The sequence below is a fragment of the Cebus imitator genome, unplaced genomic scaffold (assembly GCF_001604975.1).
Source record: "Cebus imitator isolate Cc_AM_T3 unplaced genomic scaffold, Cebus_imitator-1.0 Scaffold68, whole genome shotgun sequence".
NCBI classification, from domain to species: domain Eukaryota; kingdom Metazoa; phylum Chordata; class Mammalia; order Primates; family Cebidae; genus Cebus; species Cebus imitator.
Window position 1 is genome coordinate 5,014,232 of NW_016107383.1, and position 24,503 is coordinate 5,038,734.

Below are 24,503 nucleotides of genomic sequence, written 5' to 3' on the forward strand. Positions count from 1 at the left end.
CACATCTCTTCAGATGTAATGGGATAAATTTCAGGGAGAAAGCAGGGTTCAGAAATTTCCATACATAATGGCAGGAAGAGGCTTGTGCAATAGGGGAAAGAGGATTTCATGGGCAAGGGTGCCACTCGAAGAAGAGTTTCAGCTGGCTAGTCTATCTTATATTTGAGATTCCCCAATGGTCTTCCAGGGAAGCACTGAAGTAGTTCTTCATACTAATTACAGGAACCACACACTCAGAAGAAACTGTGTTATTTGTGTGTAGGGGGTGGTTTGTTTGTTTTTGGTACAGGGATCAACACTGACTATTTTCAGGCTTTGGGAGGTGGTAAACAATAAATTTTTCCAAACTCTCTTCTTTGCAGAATTCAGGAAATCTCACAGAAACCCCCTGACCTGGAAAAAGCATGCCAAACTAGGGAAACAGCACACCCTTTTGAATTAGGGATGGCAAAGATAAAGAATGGCCTTTTTCATAAGCTTCTGAACATTTTAACTGAAGTAACTTCATTCACTTCTTACGGGAATATGGCGAGTGTTTGGGCTGAATTGACCTAATATGAGTCGATAAACCAGAAGAGAAGAATGAAACATCTTATCCAGAGTCACTGACCTTTTAACGGAGTCAATTTTCAAAAGAGGGAGTGTTATAATGTAAGGAACTCCCAACCAACAATATGCAAAATTCAGTGCAAGCTCAGAGCTGCTTCAGTGGTCTTTTCAGAACATTCTCTTGATCTGAGAGTTTCTAGTGAAAGCATGTTCTTGAATTTTCCTGTGGCTTTGAATTGTCTCAGGGGGAGTGGGTTGTCACTAGATTAAAGAAATGGAACTAGTAGGAAGAGGCAGCTCTGGTTTGCTCTGAAATCTTACAGAAATAGATGGAATCTATTTCTTCATTCAACGCACATTTATTGAGCAAACACTATGTACCAGGCATCATGGAGGGCACTTAGCATGTGACATGCATAAAACACAAATGGTCCTTGCCTTCAAATTCACAGCTGAGTGAACATGTAGGCAATAATAAGTAAAGAAATAATTACAACAAATAATTCCAAATAATGATCAATGTAATGAAAGAAACAAAGCAAGATGACACGTCTGACTTTGTTGCTAGTTTGTCATTTGAATATATAATGGGACATCTTTCAGGGCTCCTTGTATGGATTTAGCTCCAATATTTCTAAAATTCTCAATATTATAAAATGAGGATTTCCTAATTCAACTTGCAAAAATGTGAAAGTAATGAGAAATACGATTTTCTCTTGCTATTCACTTTCAATTTCCTGGAAAGCCAGTTTTGTGAGTTCTGTTTGCTTTCGAGAGGCCTGGCTTAGACATCCGGAGGGACTCCTTTATCTCAAGTGCCACTGCTAAGTGAGTCACATCCTGGTAGGTAGGAGTCCTAAAGTTTTCCCTAGCAGAACTTTGCACTGCTGGGGAAGTTTCCCATTTCAACACGGTTCAGGTGTGCCCATTTGTTCATCAACATGGACTCTTCTCTCCCATACCAAAAAATGAGGATGGGATGGGAAAACTCCACAGATGGTGCTTGTGTTCTTCATTAGAAGAAGCCAGATAAGTACAGATATAACCAAGAACACTGATGTAATTTATATTTTTCTAGGTATTTGGACATGATATTGTGGGCTTTCCAAAACCATGTTTTGGAAATTTGTTGCTCTTTCTTAAAGATACAGGGAGGTTGAGGTGAAAGGAGCCCACAGAGAAAATAAAGAAATAAGGTCAATGTAAGAATTAGAGAGTATGTTAATGAAGGTAATTTCTCCAAGGCTATCACATGGAATAATCATATACATTATTAAAACTTGGAAAGCCTTGAAAAATTACAAACTTGTTTTCAGCAAGTTCAATGGGGCCTCTGTGTTTTAGTTGAAGATTTTCCACTTTGGTAAAAAGGCAGACTCTGTGTGGCCAAAATTGGATGTTTAGGTCTCAATCTTTGGTTAGCCCCAATTCCCACACAGAATTTCTGGAATCGGTTACTGGACAGAGGATAGGCAAGATTAATAGAGCTCTTCATCTCGGTACTTTCTCTTGATTTCTTCTGCTTATTTCCTGGAAAAGCAATGAAAAAGATGCCACAGGACAGGTCATCTTAACATTGGCTACAGCTCCTTTGTCTCTTGATGATATTTAAAACCTAGTAAGTGTTTAAATATTCGTTTCTGTGTGTGTGAAATACAGTCCCCTGATAAGTGTCTGCCCAAGCTGGGACGCATGCATAGGGGTGTCTGTGGAAGCAGGAGGTGCTCTCTCTAGAAGGCGCTACTCTCAGATGGTACCACTGCACTCCAGCCTGGTGACAGAGCAAGACTCTGTCTCATAAAAGAAATAAAAAAGAGGCAGGTACTCTATTTTTGTGAGTTTTATGCTTGACTTTTAAAAAAGAATTAAATTCTTTTTTCTGTATTCTTTTCTTTCATCCTCTCCCCATTCCCTGTCTACCCATCATTTGGTATAGACCACTTATGCTTGAAGAGAATCTGAAAGTCTTCTAATCTAGCGCTTCCCATCAGTCGGGGATTTCTTCCTGAAGCCTCCATTCCTCTTTTCTTGAAAGGACAGTTAAGGTTGCATGTCAGCTAGCTTGTCCCCCTCCTTGCTTTCCATCTTTAATGTTGAGCAGTGTTAAAGAATTTTCCATTTTAAGCTTAAGCCTCTTTTCTCATATATCAAATGCTAGCAGACCATGGTAGTAGTTAAAGATGGTGGGTGAGTTGAATTAGCTCTTCTCCAATGCCTTTTCTAGCTCTACCATGTATTATCCTTTGGTTTCACAGTTTAATTATCCAGTGAACTTGGAAATAAATGTCTGGTTCTAACCCCCTTCATACTTGTTGTTCCACCTTGTTTTATTTGTGAAACCCCTCTTGACAGCAGAAAACATCCTCTTTTCAGATTCACCATGACTTCCATTCCCTCTGTAACACCACCTGATGCCCCAGCCTATCAGTTATGCCTTCCTTCTAGTAAGCCAGCTCATGCGTGATCCTACCAGTGGACTTGCATGCTTAACAAAAGTGAGTTCTGAAACTGTTCACGCTAGTTGTACTTGTAACTATAATTGGGTAATTCAATTAAATATTACCTAACCCAACAAACATGAGTGTGAAAAAAAATTATTTTCCAATGAAAAGTAAATGGAATGCTTTGGAATGACTGGATAAAAATGAAGCCCTTCCCTTACCCTCAAAATAAAACACACGAAAAACAACCTACTGTAGAATTTGGAATAGGTGAGATAACTGTTAAAACAAAACCGGGGAAACATCTAGAAGGATCATTTAATCAATTAGTTTCATAAGCATCTTTAATTTCCAAAAGTGAATGGATGGATAATAATTATAGAAAAGGGTTTGTAACAAAGACAGTGTGAGACTTAGCAAACACAGTCTCCAAGAAGGGATTTAGTTGTATCTCAAAATAAGAATGAATGCTTACTTAAATGTTTTAATTCAAAATAAAATATTTAAGGCCTATGTATATAATTTTAATTAAATGTGCTTAACTGATTTTTCAGTTATTCAACTGTTGGTCACAACATACAAATTTCTAATGATAATTCCCCATATTTAAGAAGTAGAAAAGTGTCATAATGATATATGCAGGAAGGAAAGAAGGAGTATTTTGAACATGGAATTCTGTTTTTTTTTATTTCAGTTTTATTTTTATTGTGACAGGGTCTCGCTATGTTGCCCAGGCTGGTCTTGAACTCCTGGGCTCAAGTGAACTGTCTGCTTCAGCCTTCCAAAGTGCAGGGATTATAGGTGTGAGCCACCACACCTGGCCTGCTTTGTCTATTTCATTCAAGCATACATATATTAAAGTTACTCTGTGCCAGACAGTGGAATAATGAACAAGGTATATAATATTTTGGTTTGTATCTACTTCAGAATATTTAATCATTATTGTTATCATTAAGTCTCCACCAGCTATAAAAATGAGTCAAGGTAATTAACTTGTTTCACAACATAGTAATTAGTGCAGGCAGAATTCAAACTTAGAGCATGTGCCATATAAAATGAATGTTTGGGTCACTTCCTTTAAGGTTTACCAAATGCTTTCCCTTACACTACTGCCTTCATGCATCGTCCAAGAGTAAGCCCTAAAGTGCTTAGTTTTCATTCAGTCTCAAGTGTATAAAGTTAAAGATCACCAATGTTAGGAGATCAATCACAGCCTTCCTCAAGTCCAGATGTACTGACCTTGACTTTTCTTTGTGCTAAGACTAGCTCTTGTCTAAAGCTACTGAGTTGAAAATTTCTCAGATCACAATTGATTTGACTAGAGAATTCCACTGATAAACTTCTTCCTAAAAAACAAAAGAATATACCTCCTCCAGCAAGTTTATTTTTGCATTATGCAATGCAGCCAATCCCATACTACCGGGCTTGCTCTGTGTATGTAGAACCATGAGTGACACAGTGGGTTTCCATTTATGGAAATTCATTAAAAGAAGCCCACACAAAGCCTGAAATAACCACTTGGTTTGGGAGTTCCTTTTGTGATCCCTCGTCATGATCTTTGCCGCAAAGAACTATTTGAAGACTGCCCAGAGTTAGCTTAACTTCTGGTCAGTTTGAAAACCATGTCAGTTTACAGTTTGTCTTAGCCAAGAAAGGAAACATCCAGGATATGTACCATGGTGAATTTACTAAAGATCTCTTGTAGTATATGTTATGAAAGTTATCAAAAAGAAACTATTTTCCTGCGAATGTCAGTTTATTTGATTTTTTATAGTCTTATATTACAGCTCCTCTCCCCTTTTCCTCCATTCCTCAAATAATTCAGTTACTCGTGTACTTATTGAAACAACTGCTACGTTCTGAGAACATGGGTAAGTGATGGAGTTGAGTAAGTTAATGTAAACATGCATCCAAAAGCCAATTCTGATGTAAAATATTCACAACTCACTGCAAAACAATTGGAGGCATAAAAGTGGAGAAAAAAGAGCAATAAAAGACTCAACAGAAAAACAGGTTGGAAATTGCGAGGGGCACTGGTAATGGAGAAAGAGAGGAAGGAATAGATATGACATGTTGGCTGATTCATTGGTAGGGGTGGTGCTAAGAAGCGATTGAAAAGCAAACCCATAAATTATAGCCAGTAGGTATGTGGTGTTGCCATTAATTACTGACAGCAGGAAGAACCGACAGTTACAGAGAAAGAGAATGAATTTGGTTTGGAGCATCTATCTGCCTTCTATATGAGACTCAAATGATGATGTCTGGTAGACAATTAAAAGTATGTATTGGGAACTCAGAACAGAAAAGCAGCTGAAGACACAGCTTTCATGGTTAGAAGCACGTAAAGTTTTCTAGAAGCAGAGAGAGTGGAGTGACATTACCCAAGGAAATTGTGTACAAGCGAAAAAGGACAGAAGTGTTAACCTTTGAGACTTATAAACATTTGTGAGGTAGGATGAAAAAGCGAAGGATTAAAAAAAGTAGAGATAGCACAGAGAATTTTAAGAAGGATGCTAAATGGGTAATGAATATGTAAATTCTGAAAAGTGCACAGCTTGGCAATTTGATCAATGAGAATTAACAAAAGCACTTTCAGTGGGAAACCTGCATGTAGAATATGCATGCCACAATTACAAACTGAGCTCCACCACTACTTATTAACCATGATTTCATCTCTATAATGAGAATAAGCCTTATTTTTACCTACCCCAATACAATTGCTATATTTCAAATCAACAAAGGGATATAAACTTGATAAGAAATAAGGGTCAGACAATCATGAGACATCATTACACATACTAATTATACAGGAGGTAGGCACTGGGAGACATTTCAAATCAGACTCATTTCTGGAGACATTTTGAAGGTTCTTGTTCTGTATGAAGTAATACACCTAAATTGTACCATATGTTCATTATCTACCCTGTTCTTGTCTCCAGGAAAAAGCACCTTGGACTTGTTGATAAAATTAGTTTCAGTATTTTCCCAATTGGCATCATTTTCTTGGTGTAGGACACATGACTCAAGGCAGTTCCAGGACTTTGCTTAGAATACTCAGCTAGAAAACAATTTGTCTCCATATTTCTTAAATACATAGCATGGTGTCTTACACATGGCAAATATTCAGTATATCTAACTGTATTCAAATCAATAGATATATTGATTATGTATCATTAGGATCATTGGAATTACACAGATGCAAATAAATAGTCACCATGTAAAGGATACATTTGCAAGGACAAGCACAAAGCCTGCAATTTTCTCATCTGTGAAATGATAATGATGACAGAATGTGCCTAAAGAAAGATAGCTTTTAAAGCATCTTTGATCTCACATGGTGTTTTGTATCTACTGTTCCATTGGTTCTTAATTTCCATTTTAAAGGTGAATGTGTGAAAAGAGCAGACAATTCATGGGAGAGGTTTATCTACTGCTGCCAGTTCCCCACCTGAGAGTCTACCACTGCTTAATAATTTTCACAATAGCCAGTAGTTTGGCCGAGGATTATGTCTCTAGGTAAGGCAGGAAGGGCAAATGAATTAAATCTGTTCATCTATACAGACATGATTTGCTGCCAACCACTTTCCTAGGAGAACAGGGGAAAAGAAACATAAACAATTATGATTTATTAGGTGAGTCACTAGGCCAAATTCCACACTATTTTGCTTCCCTTGAGGCTGAAGAACTGTCTTCAGGTAAAATTTAACTTTCAGTGTAATTTTTGTTCCTTTCAGAAGTTTCCTTTAGTTGTCTGAAGGATTTTAAATTAATTAGCAATACTCGTTTGTGTTTGGAATCGATCATAATTGTTAGGTTGAATTTGCATATGGTGTTTCTTGCTTCTTCAGGGGAATTTTATAGACAAATAACATTTGAGAGATTAACAAATGAAGGCAAAAAACAACAACGTCAACAAAAAAACCCTCTGAGAATAGAGAACTTTTAATACAGGGATATGCTTAAAACTTTCCCAAGAAGATACACAGAAATTACACTTATTTTCGTTCATACATCTTAATATTTCTTCCTCTGGGCTTCTGTTAACCATCAGATTTGAGAAATAGCATCAAGTTTGAAAGCCAATTCAACAGCAGGGATGGATGAATTTTTCATTGTAATTATCTCATTCAGGCCCACCTGACGAGCACAAGGGTAACATGACTACTTCAGGGTCTTCCAGATACAGTCCCTGGCATTCTGGCTCTGAACTGGCAATGCATTTTTGTATGTTGATATTTTTGAACATCAATTTTTAAATTCCATTTTATCTCTACAGTTGCTTTTATTTGAAGTTAATCCATTGTTCACATTACCTTATGAATCCTTTTTGGCTATTAATGACCTGTATTGAAGCCCAATCAATATAGGACAATGGGCAGCTGGTGAAAGTTAGATACGAAAAGCCATGTGGTGATGAAATGGAATAGAAACTAGAAGAAGAGATGGACTAAAACAGAATCCAAGTTAAACCTGTAGATATTTACTGCATGTCTATGATGTGTGAAACATCATATTGGAAGCCTTGGGTGATATGATGAATAATTATAGCTTAGTATACTATAATATTATCGTATAGTGGGCTCTATACTCAGCCCTGTCTTCACATGCTATTCTCATCCATCCTCTGCAACCCCCTCTAATGAGATATGATTATCCCCATTTTACACGTGAAGAACCAGAATCTCAAAGAAGTTGAGTGACTTTTCAAAGGTGTCAGAGCTAGCACACATTAAAGCTGGGATTTAAATCCTATCCTGTCTGAACCTATGCCTTTAACAACTGACTTATCCCTTTGCGAACTTGCAATCCATGAAAAAGATAGACATGTAAATGATCCACTACAACACAACATAAAATTCAATATGATTTACTGTATATCTGTCCACCTACCTCCTTACCTAGTGACCATCCATCCATCCATCTATTCATCCCCCTATCTACCCATACTAGTGAATAAATGCTTCTCCCTTCCTCTCTTGTCCTGAAATACAGTACTTTACACAACGTCTCTGGAAGATGGTCCTATGAGATTGAGTAATCAGTTGCAATTTATACTAAGCAGTAGCTTCTCAGTAATTTACTCCCTTGAATTTGTTCTTCTTCCTTTTCTATGTTACTCATCATATACTTACTCCTGCTTCTCCAGGATTGCACTTTCTAAAAGGTACTAAAACAGAAAGTTTCTTTGCCTTATGCTCTGTTATCTAGGGAATATGGGTTTAGGCTCATGTCCACTAAGGCAAGGGCATTTAATTGTTAAAGAAAAGACATATGTTCCCCTCCCTGTGTCCATGTGTTCTCATTGTTCAACACTTACTTATCAATGAGAGCATGCAGTGTTTGATTTTCTGTTGTTGTGTCAGTTTGCTAAGAATGATGATTTCCTGTTTCATCCATGTCCCTAAAAAGGACATGAACTCAGCCGTTTTTAGGGCTGCATAGTATTCCATGGTGTACATGTGCCACATTTTCTTTATCTGAGAGAAATAGCAGAGGGTGGGGGGATGGGAGACGGATAGCATTAGGAGAAATACCTAACGTAGATGATCGGGCAATGGATGCTGTAAATCACCACCATGGCATGTGTATACCTATGTAACCTGTACCATCTGCACATGTATCCCAGAACTTAAAGTATAATAAATAAATTCTTTTAAAAAGAAAGTAAATATGGTGAACACCTCAAGCTGAAGAAGGAGGTGAAAAAAAGGATGAGAAATATACAGAGATAACTTCACCCAAGAATTTGACCCTCATGAGCCCCATCCTGTGCATTCTTAAACCCTGTGGAAAACTCTGGGTTCAGCGTATCCACAGAGGTTTTCCTCTGATTAATGGGTATTTTTCACTGGACTCGGCTAATTGATATACAGTAGTATAGAGCAGAAAATCTTCTCAGCTGGGTAACATTAGGGAAATTTACCTAACTTCTCTGAACCTCAGTTTCCTTGTCTCTAAAATAGAGAAACTAATCTCCGCATCATAGGCTTTTCATGAAAATTAAGTGAAATATGATATGTAAGGTCCAAATACAGTACCTATGCTAAAAATGATTAGCGTCTGTCTATTTGATGGCTTCTTCCTTTTGGCTTGGCTTACATGGGCAGAAGCTATAGATGAGGATAACTGAACTGCTACAGGGGAAGGGTCAACTCGAAGCAATGAAAAGCAAAGCATGGTCCCTGTTTGGTTACTGTCACAGAATAGGGTGTTTGATTTGGAGCCTACTGTTAAATGTCTGTTGACCTTCCCACTTTGCAGCCCAGCCACCCCTTTATATAATCTAAATTTTGAATTTTTGAGTTTTCGGCATCAGAAGACACATTCTTCTTCATGAATCCTTCTAACAGTAGCTTTGATGAAGGAGGAGAATCTAAAATCACAGAGTTAGTCTTTTGTGATTTGTAAATGCTCTTTGCAGTTGCTTACCCTCAATGATCAGATATAACTGGGGTTTGGTTACTGAATAAGTCAAGGGGTTGGGTTTTATGCCATGACAATAAAAAAACTTCAGCATCTCACTGGCTTAAAAAAAATGAAGGTTTATTTCTCAGACATAGTAAAGTCCCTAGTTGAACTGCTAAAGGCTCTTAACATTGTCCTCTGTCCGGGACCTAGGATGATATAGCAACCAATATCTGAAATATTGCTGATTTGCTGTGAAGAAAGAACAGAGAGAGAGAGAAAACAACTTTGAGAGGGCTATGTACATCAACTATTAAGTGCTCTAATTTGGAAGTGATTTACATCATTTTAACTCATGAGTTACTAGCCAAAACTATTCACATTCTCTTGGACCCCATCCTCCCCAGGACACTAGGATACACAATCCCACCAAGCCTCTGGAAGGCAGAAGAACTGGGAACAATTGGCAAAGAACACTAACAAGTACACCATCCTCATAAACATTCTCCTGCTTTCTGTTTGGCATTTACTTTAGCACAATCTAGTTGACTTGTTTTAGTTTTTTACTGGACTTTAAAAGAGACAGGAAACAGAATGTGGGTGCAGAGGTCTCTGTCTATCAGCCTGGTGCATTATTCAAGTGTAGTTGTTAATGGTCATGCCAACCTACCCATTATCATGCTTATTCTGCCTGAAGGTTTGACATTTACTCCAGAGAATGGTGTGAAGTTGTCAAGTACATCCTTGTGAATACAAATTCAAAGAAAATTCCACTCAATGAGTCTAAGGAGACTGCAAGTGACCATAATTACATCTCTTCAGTAAGTCCTGAGGGGATGTCTTGATCCTGGCTTTTAACTAAATGGAATATGAAAAATACGCACATTCATAACTTCTATGCATACTGGCTAAAGACAAGAAGAATGTGTCTCAGAATGAGAAAATCTTTTTTTTGGCTTAAAAGAATAATTTGTTGCTCTAAAATACATAAGTCATACTACCTAAAGGTAGGTAACATTTCAAAAGGTGCTTCATCTTGTGGTCTTACTGATTTAAATAGATTTATTTTACATGAACCAATGGAGCAGAAAAAACTTACACAAAGGCAACAAAATAGAATATTTAAAAACATTTCTGTAACATATTTTTTACAGACAAATATGTCTGTTTGATATTTGCATGTTTTGAGCAGGAAATAATGCACAGTCAATTGTGTGTGTGTGTGTGTATGTGTGTGATAAAAATTTGAAACTACATCAGACCTTCCACATATTACCTGCTCTAACACCTCTATTTTAGACATGGGGGAAGTAAAACCCATAGAAGCGGAATCACCCATTGGAGCTCAAAGACCAAATAGAACTGAAAACTTTGGAACCTGGATTTTCTCTAAATGGAATATGAAAAATATGCACATTAATAACTTCTGTGCCTATCTAAAGACAAGAAGAATGTGTCTCAGAATGAGACAATCTTGCCTCTCACCATTGTCACTGCAAAAGTGTTGTCACCATGACCCACAACTGAATTGTTAAATTACATTTTGTGGTGATGGTGGTAGTGGTGACATCGATCCAAATTGATGGTCAGGAGAATTTGTTAAGGAATAGAGTACTGATATTCATATTTCTAAAAATAAAATTTTTTGAACAAGAAAGTAGTATTACATGGCCAGAGAACTGAGGTTTCTGGATCAAAGACCAGAGAAGAAAACTGGATTTACTAAAGGCAGCCACAAAACTGAGATGAGTCACTGTCTTGTCTTAAATCTAAATTCATCTCGACACCTATTTTCCTATTTCATTGTTGATTATTTAAAAGGCTGTTACAGAAAAGGTCCAGTCTGAATTGAAGTACAGATCTTAAGGCTATTCATTTTATTTTTAAAGAAGATGGCTTCAAGGAAATCAAATAATATTTCAATGAATATTAAGGCTATAAATCTAGAGAGGTGAATTTTTTTTTTAATCACAACAAAAACTGGCAAATCAAGGCCATTAACAGCACATTACTTTTTTTGGAAGGGCTTTAGGAATTACATTTCATTTCCTCTTGCATCCTCTATCCATTTATGGTCTGGCTGATTCAGGTGCTTCTGAGAAATTTGAGTGAAAATAATCTACTCAAGCACCTTGGAAATTATGTCAACTTGTAGCTGGAAGGAACCATTTTAGTATGTCTGCAGACTGTTCTGGCCTTGGAATATTCATTTAGAGAGGCCAGGTAAATGTGAGAGAGAGAGGGTACCACTCAGTTTCTTACCTAATGTGTTGTAACACTATTCTTATCCCTTAAAACTGTCTAAAAGGATTCTTTTTTTAGACTTTGTATGCTAGTTACCCCAAAATATTCTGTGGTAGTGAGTTCCAAAAACTAATTACATGTCACATAAAAACACCGTCCTTGTATCTATTTCAAGTTGGCCATACCTCACTCTTTCTTCTCGCATAGATAGTTTACGGATGTTCCTAGGATTTCCGATTCACTAGTTCCTGCTATTGTGGGTTGCTAAGTTTTATTTTGATTTTTGTTTTCTTTTCTAAACATGGCTGCCAGTGCTGTTCATATTTGCATTTTGTTTACCAGACTGTTGATATCAGGATTCTGCTCTGGGGGCGGCTTCATGCTCTTCTCTCTTGCCAAGTGAAGTCATCCTTCTCTATGGCTCCAAAAATCCTCTCTAGGCTAATGAGACAGATTTTTTTTTTTTTTAATCTCCAGCCCAAGCTTCTCCTATATTCTGAAATATTTTGTATCTAAATGCCTACTTGACATCTCTACTGAGACACATTACAAATATATAAAAGTTATCGACGCCTGTAATCTCAGCACTTTGGGAGGCCGAGGCGGGTGGATCACAAGGTCAAGAGATCGAGACCATCCCGGTCAACACAGTGAAACCCCGTCTCTACTAAAAATACAAAAAATTAGCTGGGCATGGTGGTGCATGCCTGTAATCCCAGCTACTCAGGAGGCTGAGGCAGTAGAATTGCCTAAGCGCAGGAGGCGGAGGTTGCGGTGAGCCGAGACCGCACCATTGCACTCCAGCCTGGGTAACAAGAGCAAAACTCCGTCTCAAAAAAAAAAAAAATGTATCGAACCAAAAATGAACACTTGATGCCCAAACCCACTATCATTTGTTCTCCACTCAGTAGCTGTATATACCTGTATTCTCTACTCAGTAGATAGCACACAGTCCCAACTGGATGAGAAGGCCAGAAAAGCAGTCCAGCCAGGCTTAGATTGTACTCCAAAGATCAATGTATGAATCTGGTTCAGTTTTGTTACTTGTTTAAGAATGGGCTTTCATGAAGGCACTAATATGAACCTTTATAGTATGAATGTACAAATCTATTTAAAATATTAGTCAGGTGGGTAGGGTGTTCTGTGTATATTTTCAAAGAGATCAAAGCCAACATTAGAAGATAAATATCTGGCAGTAAGCTAAATTCTGTTGGAACATTCATGAAAATTACTAGTAGATTATCCAACACCATAGCAAATCTCTTTATAGTTCCCTTGAACGCAGGAAACACACCTTTAGGGTCGTGTGCTGTGGAGACACTGGAGCTACAAATGAACAAGATGAAAATCTGTGCTTGCAAAGAGCTTACACTGTGCCACAGAGGTGGTGCTGTCCCTTAGGAGAAGTTCTAGGAATCTGTGGGGTATTTCTCTGGTCATAATGACTACATGCTGCTAGACCTCCTGAACAATGAAGAATAATCCTACGTCCCACACACATTCAAGTGTCCTGTTAACAACTGATATAAGTAATCTGGAATCACAGCACCAAAGCCAATGCTGACCATGTTTCTGAGTCACCAATATTACACATGTTCCCCAGTCTTTATTCCTAGTGGCGTGTTCATGGCAATTTTACAAAAAGATGCTAGCATATCACTACTTCTTTATGTCTTCCAGTGAAGCCTATTTTATTATAAATTACTATCTTTTTATTATTCCTTTATAGTATAGTTATGCCAGTATATTGATTTTTAAAAATTATATGTGTAGGTAAAATATATGTACTCTGAATTTCATTTCAGGAGAGCAAGGAGGTTGTTACAAAGGATTTATTATAAAAGTACATGGGAAGAAATCTGATATAATTGAGAGCTACTGCCCTGCAGGGTAAACCATACAAATATCCTGATAATTTTGGCATCTCTGCTCCATTGTAGCAACATAAGGAGCAGCTAGGCATCATCAGTCAAGGCTTTAATGCAAACATATATTTTTGTAAGATTACTGTTTCCCTTCAATATATTTCCTAGTCTTTTTTTCTTCTTTTTATTTTTTTGGCTGCAAAAGAGAAACTCAAACTAAATGAAATGCTATTGGTTAATAAGATACTAGAGAAAATAATGCTCTTTACAAAAAGCTTTCACACAAAGGGAACATCCCAGCAGGGGGCTGAGGGTTGCCAAGAGCAAAACCTGTCAGGCAAGACAGTGGCCAGGAGAGCAAAAATACCTGAGTGTGTGTGTGTAGTTCCCTTTGATCAACACTGCCACAGCTCTCCTCCTAGAACTGACTGGATAAACCACCTGTGCAGAATGCTTACTTGCCTGATAAATGGAATTTGACAGTTATAGTTTAAACTTAAGAAGTAAAATTTAAAACTAAATTGAAATTAGAAATTGTGCTGGAGGTTGCTAGGTGACCCAGGCCAGGAATGTTGCTAGGGACAGGGATCAGGGCTGTTTTGGCTTGAGGGTATGTCAGATTTTCCTAGAAAATTCAGAGTATTCATTCTCTTTAAAAACAAAACAAAACAAACAAACAAAAACTTTAACCACTAGGAGGAGGGAGAGGAAACCAAAATAAACAACAGTAAAGCAACAGAAAGCCCCAAAAGGCATTATTCTACAGGAAAACAGACAGACCAGACATTTTTCCTGAGGAAAAATAAATCTACTCGCTCCCTGACCATTTCTCCACTCCAACTCCTAGTATCATAACACTAATTCAGAACTTAGCTTTGAGAAGCTCAATGAATGGTTCTGATACTACATGATGGGAAGCTTCAGTCATCAGTTAAAACCTAAGCCTGAGTGAAACCGAGTGGGCCCCTGCTTAACTGCATTAAGGAACATTCCAGGAGAGCTCATGTCTATGACATTAGCACTAATGACAACATCCCATCCCTACCTCCTCCTCTGCTTACCTACCAGCATATCCTCTGTGCTCACAAAAAGAACCTAGCATTCTATTTGGCTACACAATTTTGCTTTCTCTCACTTCTCTGGTCCAGGATATCTGATTTTAAATCTCCAACAATGAAACATCATAACCCTCCTACAGGTTGACAGTAGATGGCCATCTCTCCATCCTCTGAGTATCATCAGCACATTGTTTACATAATTCGCTTAGCTCTAGATTGTCCTACAGTTAGTTATCTGTGAGTATCATGCTGGAAGCTAGTGTTGATATGAAACAGAAACTTTATGTGGTTATCTTGGATGTATGCATATAATTATTATCATTTTATAGAAGACAAAACTAAAACTCAAGAAAGAAGTAAGTTGGCCACAGTCATTTCTCTGGCAAGTGGTAGTACCGGTATTTGAATTTTGGTCCACATGATACCACTGCACTAGAAACTTCCTTTATAACATGTTATAGGTCGGAATATTTTATATTCCCAGGTCACCTAGTAGTTTCTTTTTTTGCAACTCTATATACACAATTACTTGGCCAATTCTCCTTTATCCATTAGACTGTGGGTCCATGGGGACAGGAATAGTCTCCATCTTGCTTTTCACATTGTCCTAATGACTAGTGCTAGTGGAATGCCCATTATTAAAGAACAAAGTATCTGTGGTGCTTCTAGTTCCTACAATGGCACCTTGGTTTTACAAAAGGGCATTTTGGACTCTGTGTGTAAGTATACAGTGTCCATTTGCAATTGTTTTCAAAATAAAGTAAATCTCTGAAGCTAAAGAAAGGGGAAGCAAAATTTTTCCTATGTAAAGTGTTTACTGTGTTTAAGACACATACAAAGTCTTCTCTTTTGATAAGGCTGTATCATCTAAAATTAGTATTATCTACACATATGTCTATCTTCCTGTACAGACCATATATAAAAAATATTTGACTATCATTTATGGATACTTCTAATTAGAAACATATTTAGTGGACATCCTGAAATTTAACTCATTGCTAGTGTGTTTATTATTAATTAAATATTTGACAAAATAAAAAGGGTTAGGAAGAATAAAAGTGTCCCTATATTAATAGTAGAGTTATTAATACTAGCCCCAAACTAGGATGATTAAATCAATTATGGTGTATCCATACAATGGAAGACTATACAGCAATGAAAATGGACAAATTATTATATATCCTGTAGTAGAGCTGAATCTCACAACAGAACTTTGAATGAAAGGTGTCAAATGCAAAAAAAATCCATAAATTCCATTTATAGAAAGATCAAATACAAGCAAAATTCATCTATGGTGTTCAAATCAGAATACTGATTGTGCTAGCTGTGGACAGAGTAGTGATGGGAGCTCCTGAGGTGCTGATAATGTATTTCTAGATCTGTGTGCTAGCTCACAAGTGCTCACTTAGAAAAACTCCATTAGGCACTAATGACTTGCACAGTTCTCAATGTGTTATATTTTAATAAAGATTCACTTTTTAAAAAGCTCTCCATACTATCTATACTGATGAAGTTATACACACACACACACACACACACACACACACACACACACACACATAAACATACTTATGTGTAGACTCCTATCCAACTTACCATTTCTTTAGTGTCTTTGCTATTTATTTACTTATTTATGTTTCTGTATCCTAGGTCCTAAGTGGAAGACTACCTAGCCTTCTATTCATTATTTGTGGGTTGGAGGCTGAAATTCAAACATTTACTCAAACACATCCAAAACACATATATGGCTTAAATATGGCTCTTCCTAGCCTTGCATAAATGTCTGATTCATATCTTGTGTATTCCACACTCTAGTGACATAAAGAAAATAAGTCATTGGTCATAGAAAAACCTACATGCAAATCTTATTAACCTGATTAAAACCTAAGGTTAAAATTAAAAAAAAAAAAATAGAAGAAGCTAATCTAAGTCACAGATCCCTTTCTTTTCCAAATGACATTGTAAAAACAATTTTTAGCCCCATTTAGTGCTGAACTTCAATTATTTATATATATTTTAGAACATAATTAACATACAGCCAATATTTTCCACAGCATATTGAAGTTGAGCAGTGAAATAATCAATTTTAACAAATTTTATCCAGATATTAAGTTGCATAGTTAAGAAGTGTGAGTGTATGTGAGAGATCTTTTCTCCAAATTATTCAAAATTTCCCATACTTGTATTAGAAAATCTAATAATCATGACATATTCAATGTATCCAAATTCTAATTATAATGGTTTTAAGAAGACTAACATCTTCTTCCAACTTACTCTGAATCTAAGGGACCACTTCTTTGCCACTAATAATAGTAAAAGTCCAAGTTCATTAAGCAAAGATAGCATGAGGGTGTTAATACTCTGAGATGAAGACAGAGGTTAATGATTTAAAAAATTTTTCAAACAAAGTTCTCTCTTCCCTTCTCTTTCTCCCTCCCTCCTCTACCCCCTCTCATTCTTGTCTTCCATAAACTCAGCAGAAACTTTGCAGCGTAAAAGGACATCCTAGGGGAATCATGGCACAGCTTGAAAGCGGTTTCCTGCTCCAGCCTGATCCCAAACCTCTCCTGGGAAGAAGCGAGCAGAGCCTTCTCCCAGCAGGTCCGCTGGGAGGTCGGGAGACCAGGTGGCAGCAGCCTCCCCAGGCGCCGGGCACCCCTCGGCTGGCCCGGGGACTTACCACGAGCGCGCAGCACAGCAACTTGTTCATTGTGGTCCCTGGAAACCTCAGGCGCTTGGAGGCGGCGGCTGGGCGAGCGCTCCGGTGCGTCTCCGCAGCCCGTGCGCTCATCACGTTATATATAGTGTCCCGAGAACAGGAAGTATCGCCTGCCTTTGATCAGTCATTTTTCTATCCTGGACCAAACTTTGCACCTTTCTTTTTTAGGAAGCTTGGGCGGGAGCGGTGGGAGGTGTGCAGAAAGCTCCAGGGTTAACGCTTTCAGGGCTGGGGCGGAAAGGATCCCCCAGAGAGGTGGGGCTTGAGGGGTGGGGCGGTGGTGTCTGGACCCTGGGAGGGGGAGGGGGGGAAGCCACCGGGCTGTAGAACAAGGCGGCTACTGTCTCCTCCGCGGGGCTCTGAGGTTTCCCGGCCCCTTCCCGCCAGCGGCCGGCCTCCTGGCAGTAGGGATCAGTGGTGGGAGGGCTGGGCGCACGCTGGGCAGCCGCTGTGCTTGTGTCTCCTCCACCCTGAGCGTCGGATTCAGCCAAGATCCAGACGCAACTGGAGTGCGTCCCAGACACTTTGTCAGCTCGCTGGGTGAAAGCTGTGAGTTTCCGCAGTGCCCGGTTGCCTGACCCCTTCACTTCGGGTTCTGTAAACCTCAAATTACAAGGCCCCTCTTTATGCATGACATTGTCTCTGAGCCCTGTTCGGCTCAGAGTTTGCAATCATTCATCTTCAAGTTTACATAGTAGGAATTTTTCTAACTCATGTCTGATTGGCCCTAAAGCCCATGCTGTTCCTCGTTCACGCCGTGTTATCGGGGGTAGTTACAGCCAGAAAGAGTCTGCAGAGTGAAAATTGGACTGCCTAGGGCACGGAGAAACTTGAGGGGCACTATCTCCTTCACCAACACCATCATCATCCAGGGGCTATTGGTACTGGAGCTTCCTAGGAGCTGAGCTTCTGGAGTTGCCTCTTCGAGGTCTTTCCAGTAGCCTCAAGTTATAGACAGAAGTTTAGCGCTTTGCTCTAGGATTCACTGTCTCCCTTATCAATCCCACCAGCTGTTCCTCTGGAAGTTAGACTTGATGACTTATAAAGTGTTGTCCCATTCATGGATTACAGTTCTCAGCTTGCCACTGAAACTGTTTACAAATGGCTGAAAAAGTCCCTGAAGAGCTGCTTCCTCATCAGGGCCAAGTGTTCAAGTTATACGTTTCCTGAGAAGGGCAAATGCTGCCTTTCACCAGACTGAAGGAGAGGGAGGTGAAGAATCAGGAGAGGGGTCCCCTGGGGAGCAAGCATGGCCCACCGGGATCAGAGCATCTACCCCTTCCAATGGACATCTTTCCACCAGGTTCAAAGTGGATCCATAGACTGTTCCACTGTGCAAATTACAGAAGACAGGGGGTGTCATTCAGCTTTGTCCCTCAAGGGCCAGAATATAACAGCACGCTGGTTTCTTAAGTGAACTAGTGAATAAATGTAGCTAAGTGAGTGTGGACAAAGTTATGTAACTCAAATTACCCCTCATATTTTGAATCTTTCTTTTGACATCTACAACCTGAGGTACGAACACTTAGACTTGTCATGGGTCTCAGGTCAATCCAAGCATTAGAAGTGAAGCACTATATAAAGAGCCATATTATTGTTTTTGTTAGAGTAATATTTGTCTAGGATATTACTTGAAGGTGTTTTTCTCAAAATGTAAAATGATGCCAATATGTGGGTGTCTGACCTAGGAGAAAACTAATCAAGAATTGAGTCCTGCAGTGTTAACCCTGGGAAAGGTTCATATCTCCTTAAGCCTCATCTATAAGGTAAAAATATACTGATATTGTAGAAGTGTAAGAGAAAGCAAATGGAGGCATTTAAAAAAGAATTACATAAATGATGGTGATCACTAGTTGTGAGCATTGAATAAAATAATGCATGTAAAATAACTCAGCACAATGCCTGGCCCATAGGAATGATTTCCTATTGTTATGATGATTCTAGGGGAGTACCTCAGATACTTACTACCTTACAAACATGCTTACATAGGCCAACATCTTAGTATACAGACACCTAGATTTGAGCCCCAACTCCACTTTTTCCTAGCTCTGTGACCTCAGACTTGTTGCCTATCCTATTTGTGTTTCCTTTTTTTTTAAATTTCTATAATGAGGATAATAATCACATCTACCTCAAAGTATTGTAAAGATTATCATAAAGATTGAATTAGCAGCACTGTTTACAATAGCAAAGACCTGGAACCAACCCAAATGCCCATAGATGATAGACTGGACAGGGAAAATGTGGCACATATACACCATAGAATATTATGCAGCCATCAAAAACGATGAGTTCATGTCCTTTGTAGGGACATGGATGAACCTGGAAACCATCATTCTCAGCAAGCTGACACGAGCAGAAGATCAAACACCGCATGTTCTCACTCATAGGCGGGTGTTGAACAATGAACACATGGACACAGGGAGGGGAGCACTACACACTGGGGTCTGTTGGGGGGAAATAGGGGAGGGACAGTAGGGGGTGGGGAGTTGGGGAGAGATAGCATGGGGAGAAATGCCAGATATAGGTGATGGGGAGGAAGGCAGCAAATCACACTGCCACATGTGTACCTATGCAACAATCTTGCATGTTCTTCACATGTACCCCCAAACCTAATATGCAATATAATAAATTTAAAAAAAAGATTAAATTAGATAAAAGATGTAAAACACTCAAAATAGTGTCCAGCACATAGTGAGTGCTCATTACGTGTTGTTATCATCTGAGGTTCTCATGGGGACATTTGTATAAGCACAAGACAAATCTAGATTGTAAGCTCCTGAGGGCAGGAACTACATATTTTTCTATGGTACTTGCTGAAGCTTTTAGCTCAAATTCTGGCTCTTCCTGTAATGGAGTGATGATGGTGATTTGGGGATTCGGGGGATTGGTAATTAGCTGTAACCTGGAGACAGGTTGGGGTGCCATTTATCTAGAATCACAAAATAGACTGTGTATTGACTGTGCATCTCAGGGCCTAACTGTGGGCCTTTCATTCATCACTCACTGACAGGAAACTGACAGAGACTATGAGTTATCAGTCATTTCATTTGTTATAATCTTGGAGCAATCTGGCCAATCCTCTAGGGTATTCCTAAGTAATCTACTGTGGGCTGCCAGCTCTGAACACTCTGAGCCAGAGTTCATCTTAAGATTTAATTGGAATGGACCCAGGGATTCCAGACTGAACCCAAAGAGGGATGTACGAACAGTATCTGGAAGACTACATTCATCTTCCTGTGACAGATCCCTCATTGGCTGAGGCTGTCAGTGACATTAAGCAGGATTCCCATAATTTAACCCTCTGTTTCTGGACACCAGATATATGTGATGCTAGCTTTCTAGGGGACATCTCATATTCCTCATGTCCTCTTTCTTAAACTCTTTTGAATTAGGCCCCAAGTTGAACAGATTTTGGATTGCCACCCAATGACACACTGTCTACTTCCTCCAAGCCCCCATTTTAGTCACTCCTAAAGCTTAGAGAAATGGTGCCTGAATATTAGGAGTTCCTATGGGGAATAAACTTCATCTCTTTAACACAGTAGCACAGCCCATGATTCAGAAGGTCATTTATAATCATCATCATGATGGAAATACGTGAGTCTCAGGAAAGCAATTGACTAGGGTGATTTGGGAGACAAGGCATGCAGCTCTAAGGTGACTGATCAAGTGTCCAAAACGGCTTGTGCCTAAGATTCCTCACCTGAAAACTGGAAATACTAGTTCCGATTGTGCAGACAAAAGGATAACAACTTGAAGAACAAGAATAAATTCCTTGTTATTTCATTGTTGTTAAAAAGAAGGTTTATTCTGATTTTATAAAAGGAACAGGAAAAGGAGGAGAAAACTGAGCAGATAGCTCAATGATTTATTTCATTAATGCTTATCAATTTATTAAAAAGCACAATTTTAATTAATATTAGAGACAAAAGCTGTTTGCCTTTATAGGTCTTCCAGACTGTGTTTTAAGATGTATATGTATGTATGCCTTAAAATAATGTACAGAAAGATAAAGTTATCTAGCTGACTCATTTTCTGATGACGTAAGTCAACAGTTGTTTAAGAATTTGCCTGAAGGTGTTGGACTAGGGGTCAGTAGCTGCTATTTATGGTTCACTACTCACCTGTAATGTGATGTTGGCATTGCTAGCCACACATTAAAATAGCCCTTTCTTTGAAAATTGGCCTTAATCAATCACACAGATATATAAATATAAACAGGACTGTGTGCTACATGTAAAGAAATAAGTGGCAATAGAAGGACCTGACCCTGAGTGACTTTCAACCAGAACTCTGGTTAACAAATGATGGCCACGTGGTGAAGAGATGGGGGAGGGAGAGCCTTTGAGCAAGGAGGCCAAGGTATCAGTGGTCTCCCAGTGGGAGGAAGCAAGGTGGGATTTAAGGAATTAGAAACATTCCAGTACAGTTGCTGCATGGTGAGCAAGGCATCGCGTGGTCCGGGAGGGGCTGAAGAGATGAGTAGACAATGGTCAGGCTGCAGGTGTGAGTGATTCCGGTGTGTCTTAAAAGAACCATACAAAACCCTAAGGAGTTTTAAGCATAGGAGTGTGTCTTAATCACTTTGCATTATTACAACAAAATATCATAAACTGGGTGGCAAATTTAAGAAAAAAAATTTATTTCTCACAGTTCTGGAGGCTGGAAGTTGGAGATCCAGAAACCAGCATGGCTGAATTCTGATGAGGGCCTTGTTCTGATTTGCAGACTGCTACTTTGCCTTGTAACGTCACATGGCAGAAAAGTTCTCTCTGGGGACTCTTTTATAAGGGTCCTAATCCTATTTGTTAACTCTCCACCCTCATGGCCTAATCACCACCCAAAGGTGCCCTCTCCTAATACCATCATCTTGAGGGTTAGGATTTCAACATTCGAATTTTTGAGGAACACAGCATTCAGTCCATAACTAAATAACACCATCATTTCCGCTGCTGAAGGATGTAATTCTCTGAACCTCACCCTGCAAACCTCTCAGGGCAATAAATACAAATATAGACATAGAAGAGAAAACTCTCTGAAACTGCAAATCACCGTCCAATGGATGACACCTCTGGGTAGGGAAGTTGGGAAATAAGGAACAATAACCTCAACAGTCCATAACAGGAATCTGTTCTGATCAGCTCAGGGAAGAGACACAACCTCTTGTTTATAAACTTTTTGCCAGTCACTCCATTCACTGCAACTGGAGTTTCCAGAAACTCAGATAGTCCTCTAGTGCCTACTCAGTCCCAAGAAACTGGTTTCTTAATTAACGGATGCATATTACAAATAACCGCTAATCGGATGGCTTCTAAAGAAATAAGTATTTAAATCAACAAAGTGTTAAAGAATACTGTACACTGACTCAGGGTTCCTCCTCAAAAATTATTGATGAAATTTGGTCATCTCTAGTATTAATTCAGAAATTCTCCCCACTTCCCTGATCCCCATGCAATTTGTCTGTATCTGGCTAATGAAGATGTCTTCATTAGATAAAAACTCTTAAAACTATTCTCTTAACAGTCAATGAAGTGCTTCTATCTGGGAAAGTCCCCACCTGGAACTAAAATAAACTTTCAGAAACAGAGGTTTTGATGAGATAGTTTTCAGAGAAGCTAGCCTACAAGAGTTAATTGCTTCCTGAAACACGTGTTTACCTATAAAAGCCTTAACCTAAAGGAAACTTTTTTAGGTAAATATTAAACTAAAGAGGGGATTGAAGTCCCTTAACATTTAGTGAAGGGCTACCATTAACAAATCAGGAAAGAAAGTATGTCTCAGCACCAAAAACATAATCATTCATTTGTTCAGCAAACATTACTATCTACGATGTGCCAAGCACTGAGTTAAGTACCCTGATACAGATCAAAAGTCCCCTTACTTCTGAAGCTTACAGCCAAGTTGGAGAGAGAGAGTCACCAAGTAAACTGAGAAAGAAACTCTTCAGATGGTGATAGGTCAATTTTAGAGAGGTGATGTCTATACCACAAGTTAAGATGATGCAAGGGTAACTGACTATGAAGACCTGCTTTAGCTGAGCTTTTTAGGGAAAGGTTGTAGAAGCCACTTTTGATCAGGCAATGGAGGTAGAGAAAAAAGCACATGAGGTGTCCCAAGGGAGCAAAGTCAATGGGGCTCGACCAAAGGGAACTGGAGAGAAAGAAACCTTATGTGTCCAGAGAGGTGAGCAGGGTGAGTCTATGCAGTGTCTAGGGGGTCAGGGTAAGGGCTTGTCAGTTGAATCTATGGACAGTAGGAAACCACTGACATATCTTAAATGTGAATGAAGTGATTTGACATATATGCTAACAGGTAATGTGGCTTGAATGGAAGCAGGAGGAACATTGGGTTATTGTCTCTAGGACAATCATCACTGAATGCTTAGAATACTTTAAGAATGAATTCTCTAGCCAATCCTATACCTCACATACCCTTCATTTCACCCACAGAAACCCATTTTGCCACCATTATGCTAGGTAACAAAGCCACTGGTGTTGCTGAGAGATGGACAGGGCTGAATCCCTGGAATGGGAACCTTCTGATGAAATACTAGTTCCTCTCCTGGGAAGTGGGAATCCCAGTGAAGTCAATTGCCCACCTGGAGAGAGTAGCTCAACCTGAAGAATGTGTACATAAGGTCGCATTGGCTATGTTGAAGTATTTTGAAATAAATTACAGACATAATAGCAGCAATCCAGAGCAAGTGAGTAGGCAGAGGAAAGAGTTGTGTGCAGGGAATAGCCCAGACTACAGTGGGAGAGAAAGAATGGGAATTGGCCTTGGAGGAATATGAACAATGCATAAACAAAAAGCAGCCCTACTTTCATCACTGCAGTTTCTTCTCGGGTGCATAAAGCGGCCTTTAAGGGTTCATATTTCTGGAGGTGCTACATGACATTTGGTGAGAATTAGGGGGGTGAGAGGAGCGGAACCTGAAAACAATCGAAGCCATTCTTTTGATTTGGTAGGAAAGACGTTGTCTGTGCTTTAGGTTCTTCTCTCAAAAGACACGCTGCTTCTGCTGAGTAGAGTTCCAGTCAAGCCTAAGGCACACTTGCATTAATAAACCAGACCAGTTAACAGGGTTTTGTACAATGGCACCAGAGTCTGCATCTAGAAGTGGTGATTTACTTGTTCTAACTCCAGTCAGTGTATGGCAGGTATGCCTTCTTGGCAAGAAAAAGCCCCATGGCTGGGGCTTCCAAATTCATAAACACTA

At 39.1% G+C, this 24,503-nt stretch overlaps 1 protein-coding gene and 1 long non-coding RNA gene across 2 annotated transcripts in view; one reads left to right on the top strand and one right to left on the bottom strand.

The window, feature by feature from the left end:
* The window catches only part of TNFRSF11B (TNF receptor superfamily member 11b), a 28,382-nt gene extending 10,731 nt beyond the window's left edge, over window positions 1-17,651 (bottom strand). The window contains exon 1 of the mRNA XM_017530685.2: window positions 17,243-17,651. Within this exon, the coding sequence (XP_017386174.1) occupies window positions 17,243-17,353 (111 nt within the window). The 5' untranslated portion in view covers window positions 17,354-17,651. The remainder of the gene's footprint in view (window positions 1-17,242) is intronic.
* The window catches only part of LOC119471640, a 248,972-nt gene that overhangs the window by 180,590 nt on the left and 43,879 nt on the right, over window positions 1-24,503 (top strand). The gene's annotated exons all lie outside the window — the stretch shown is intronic.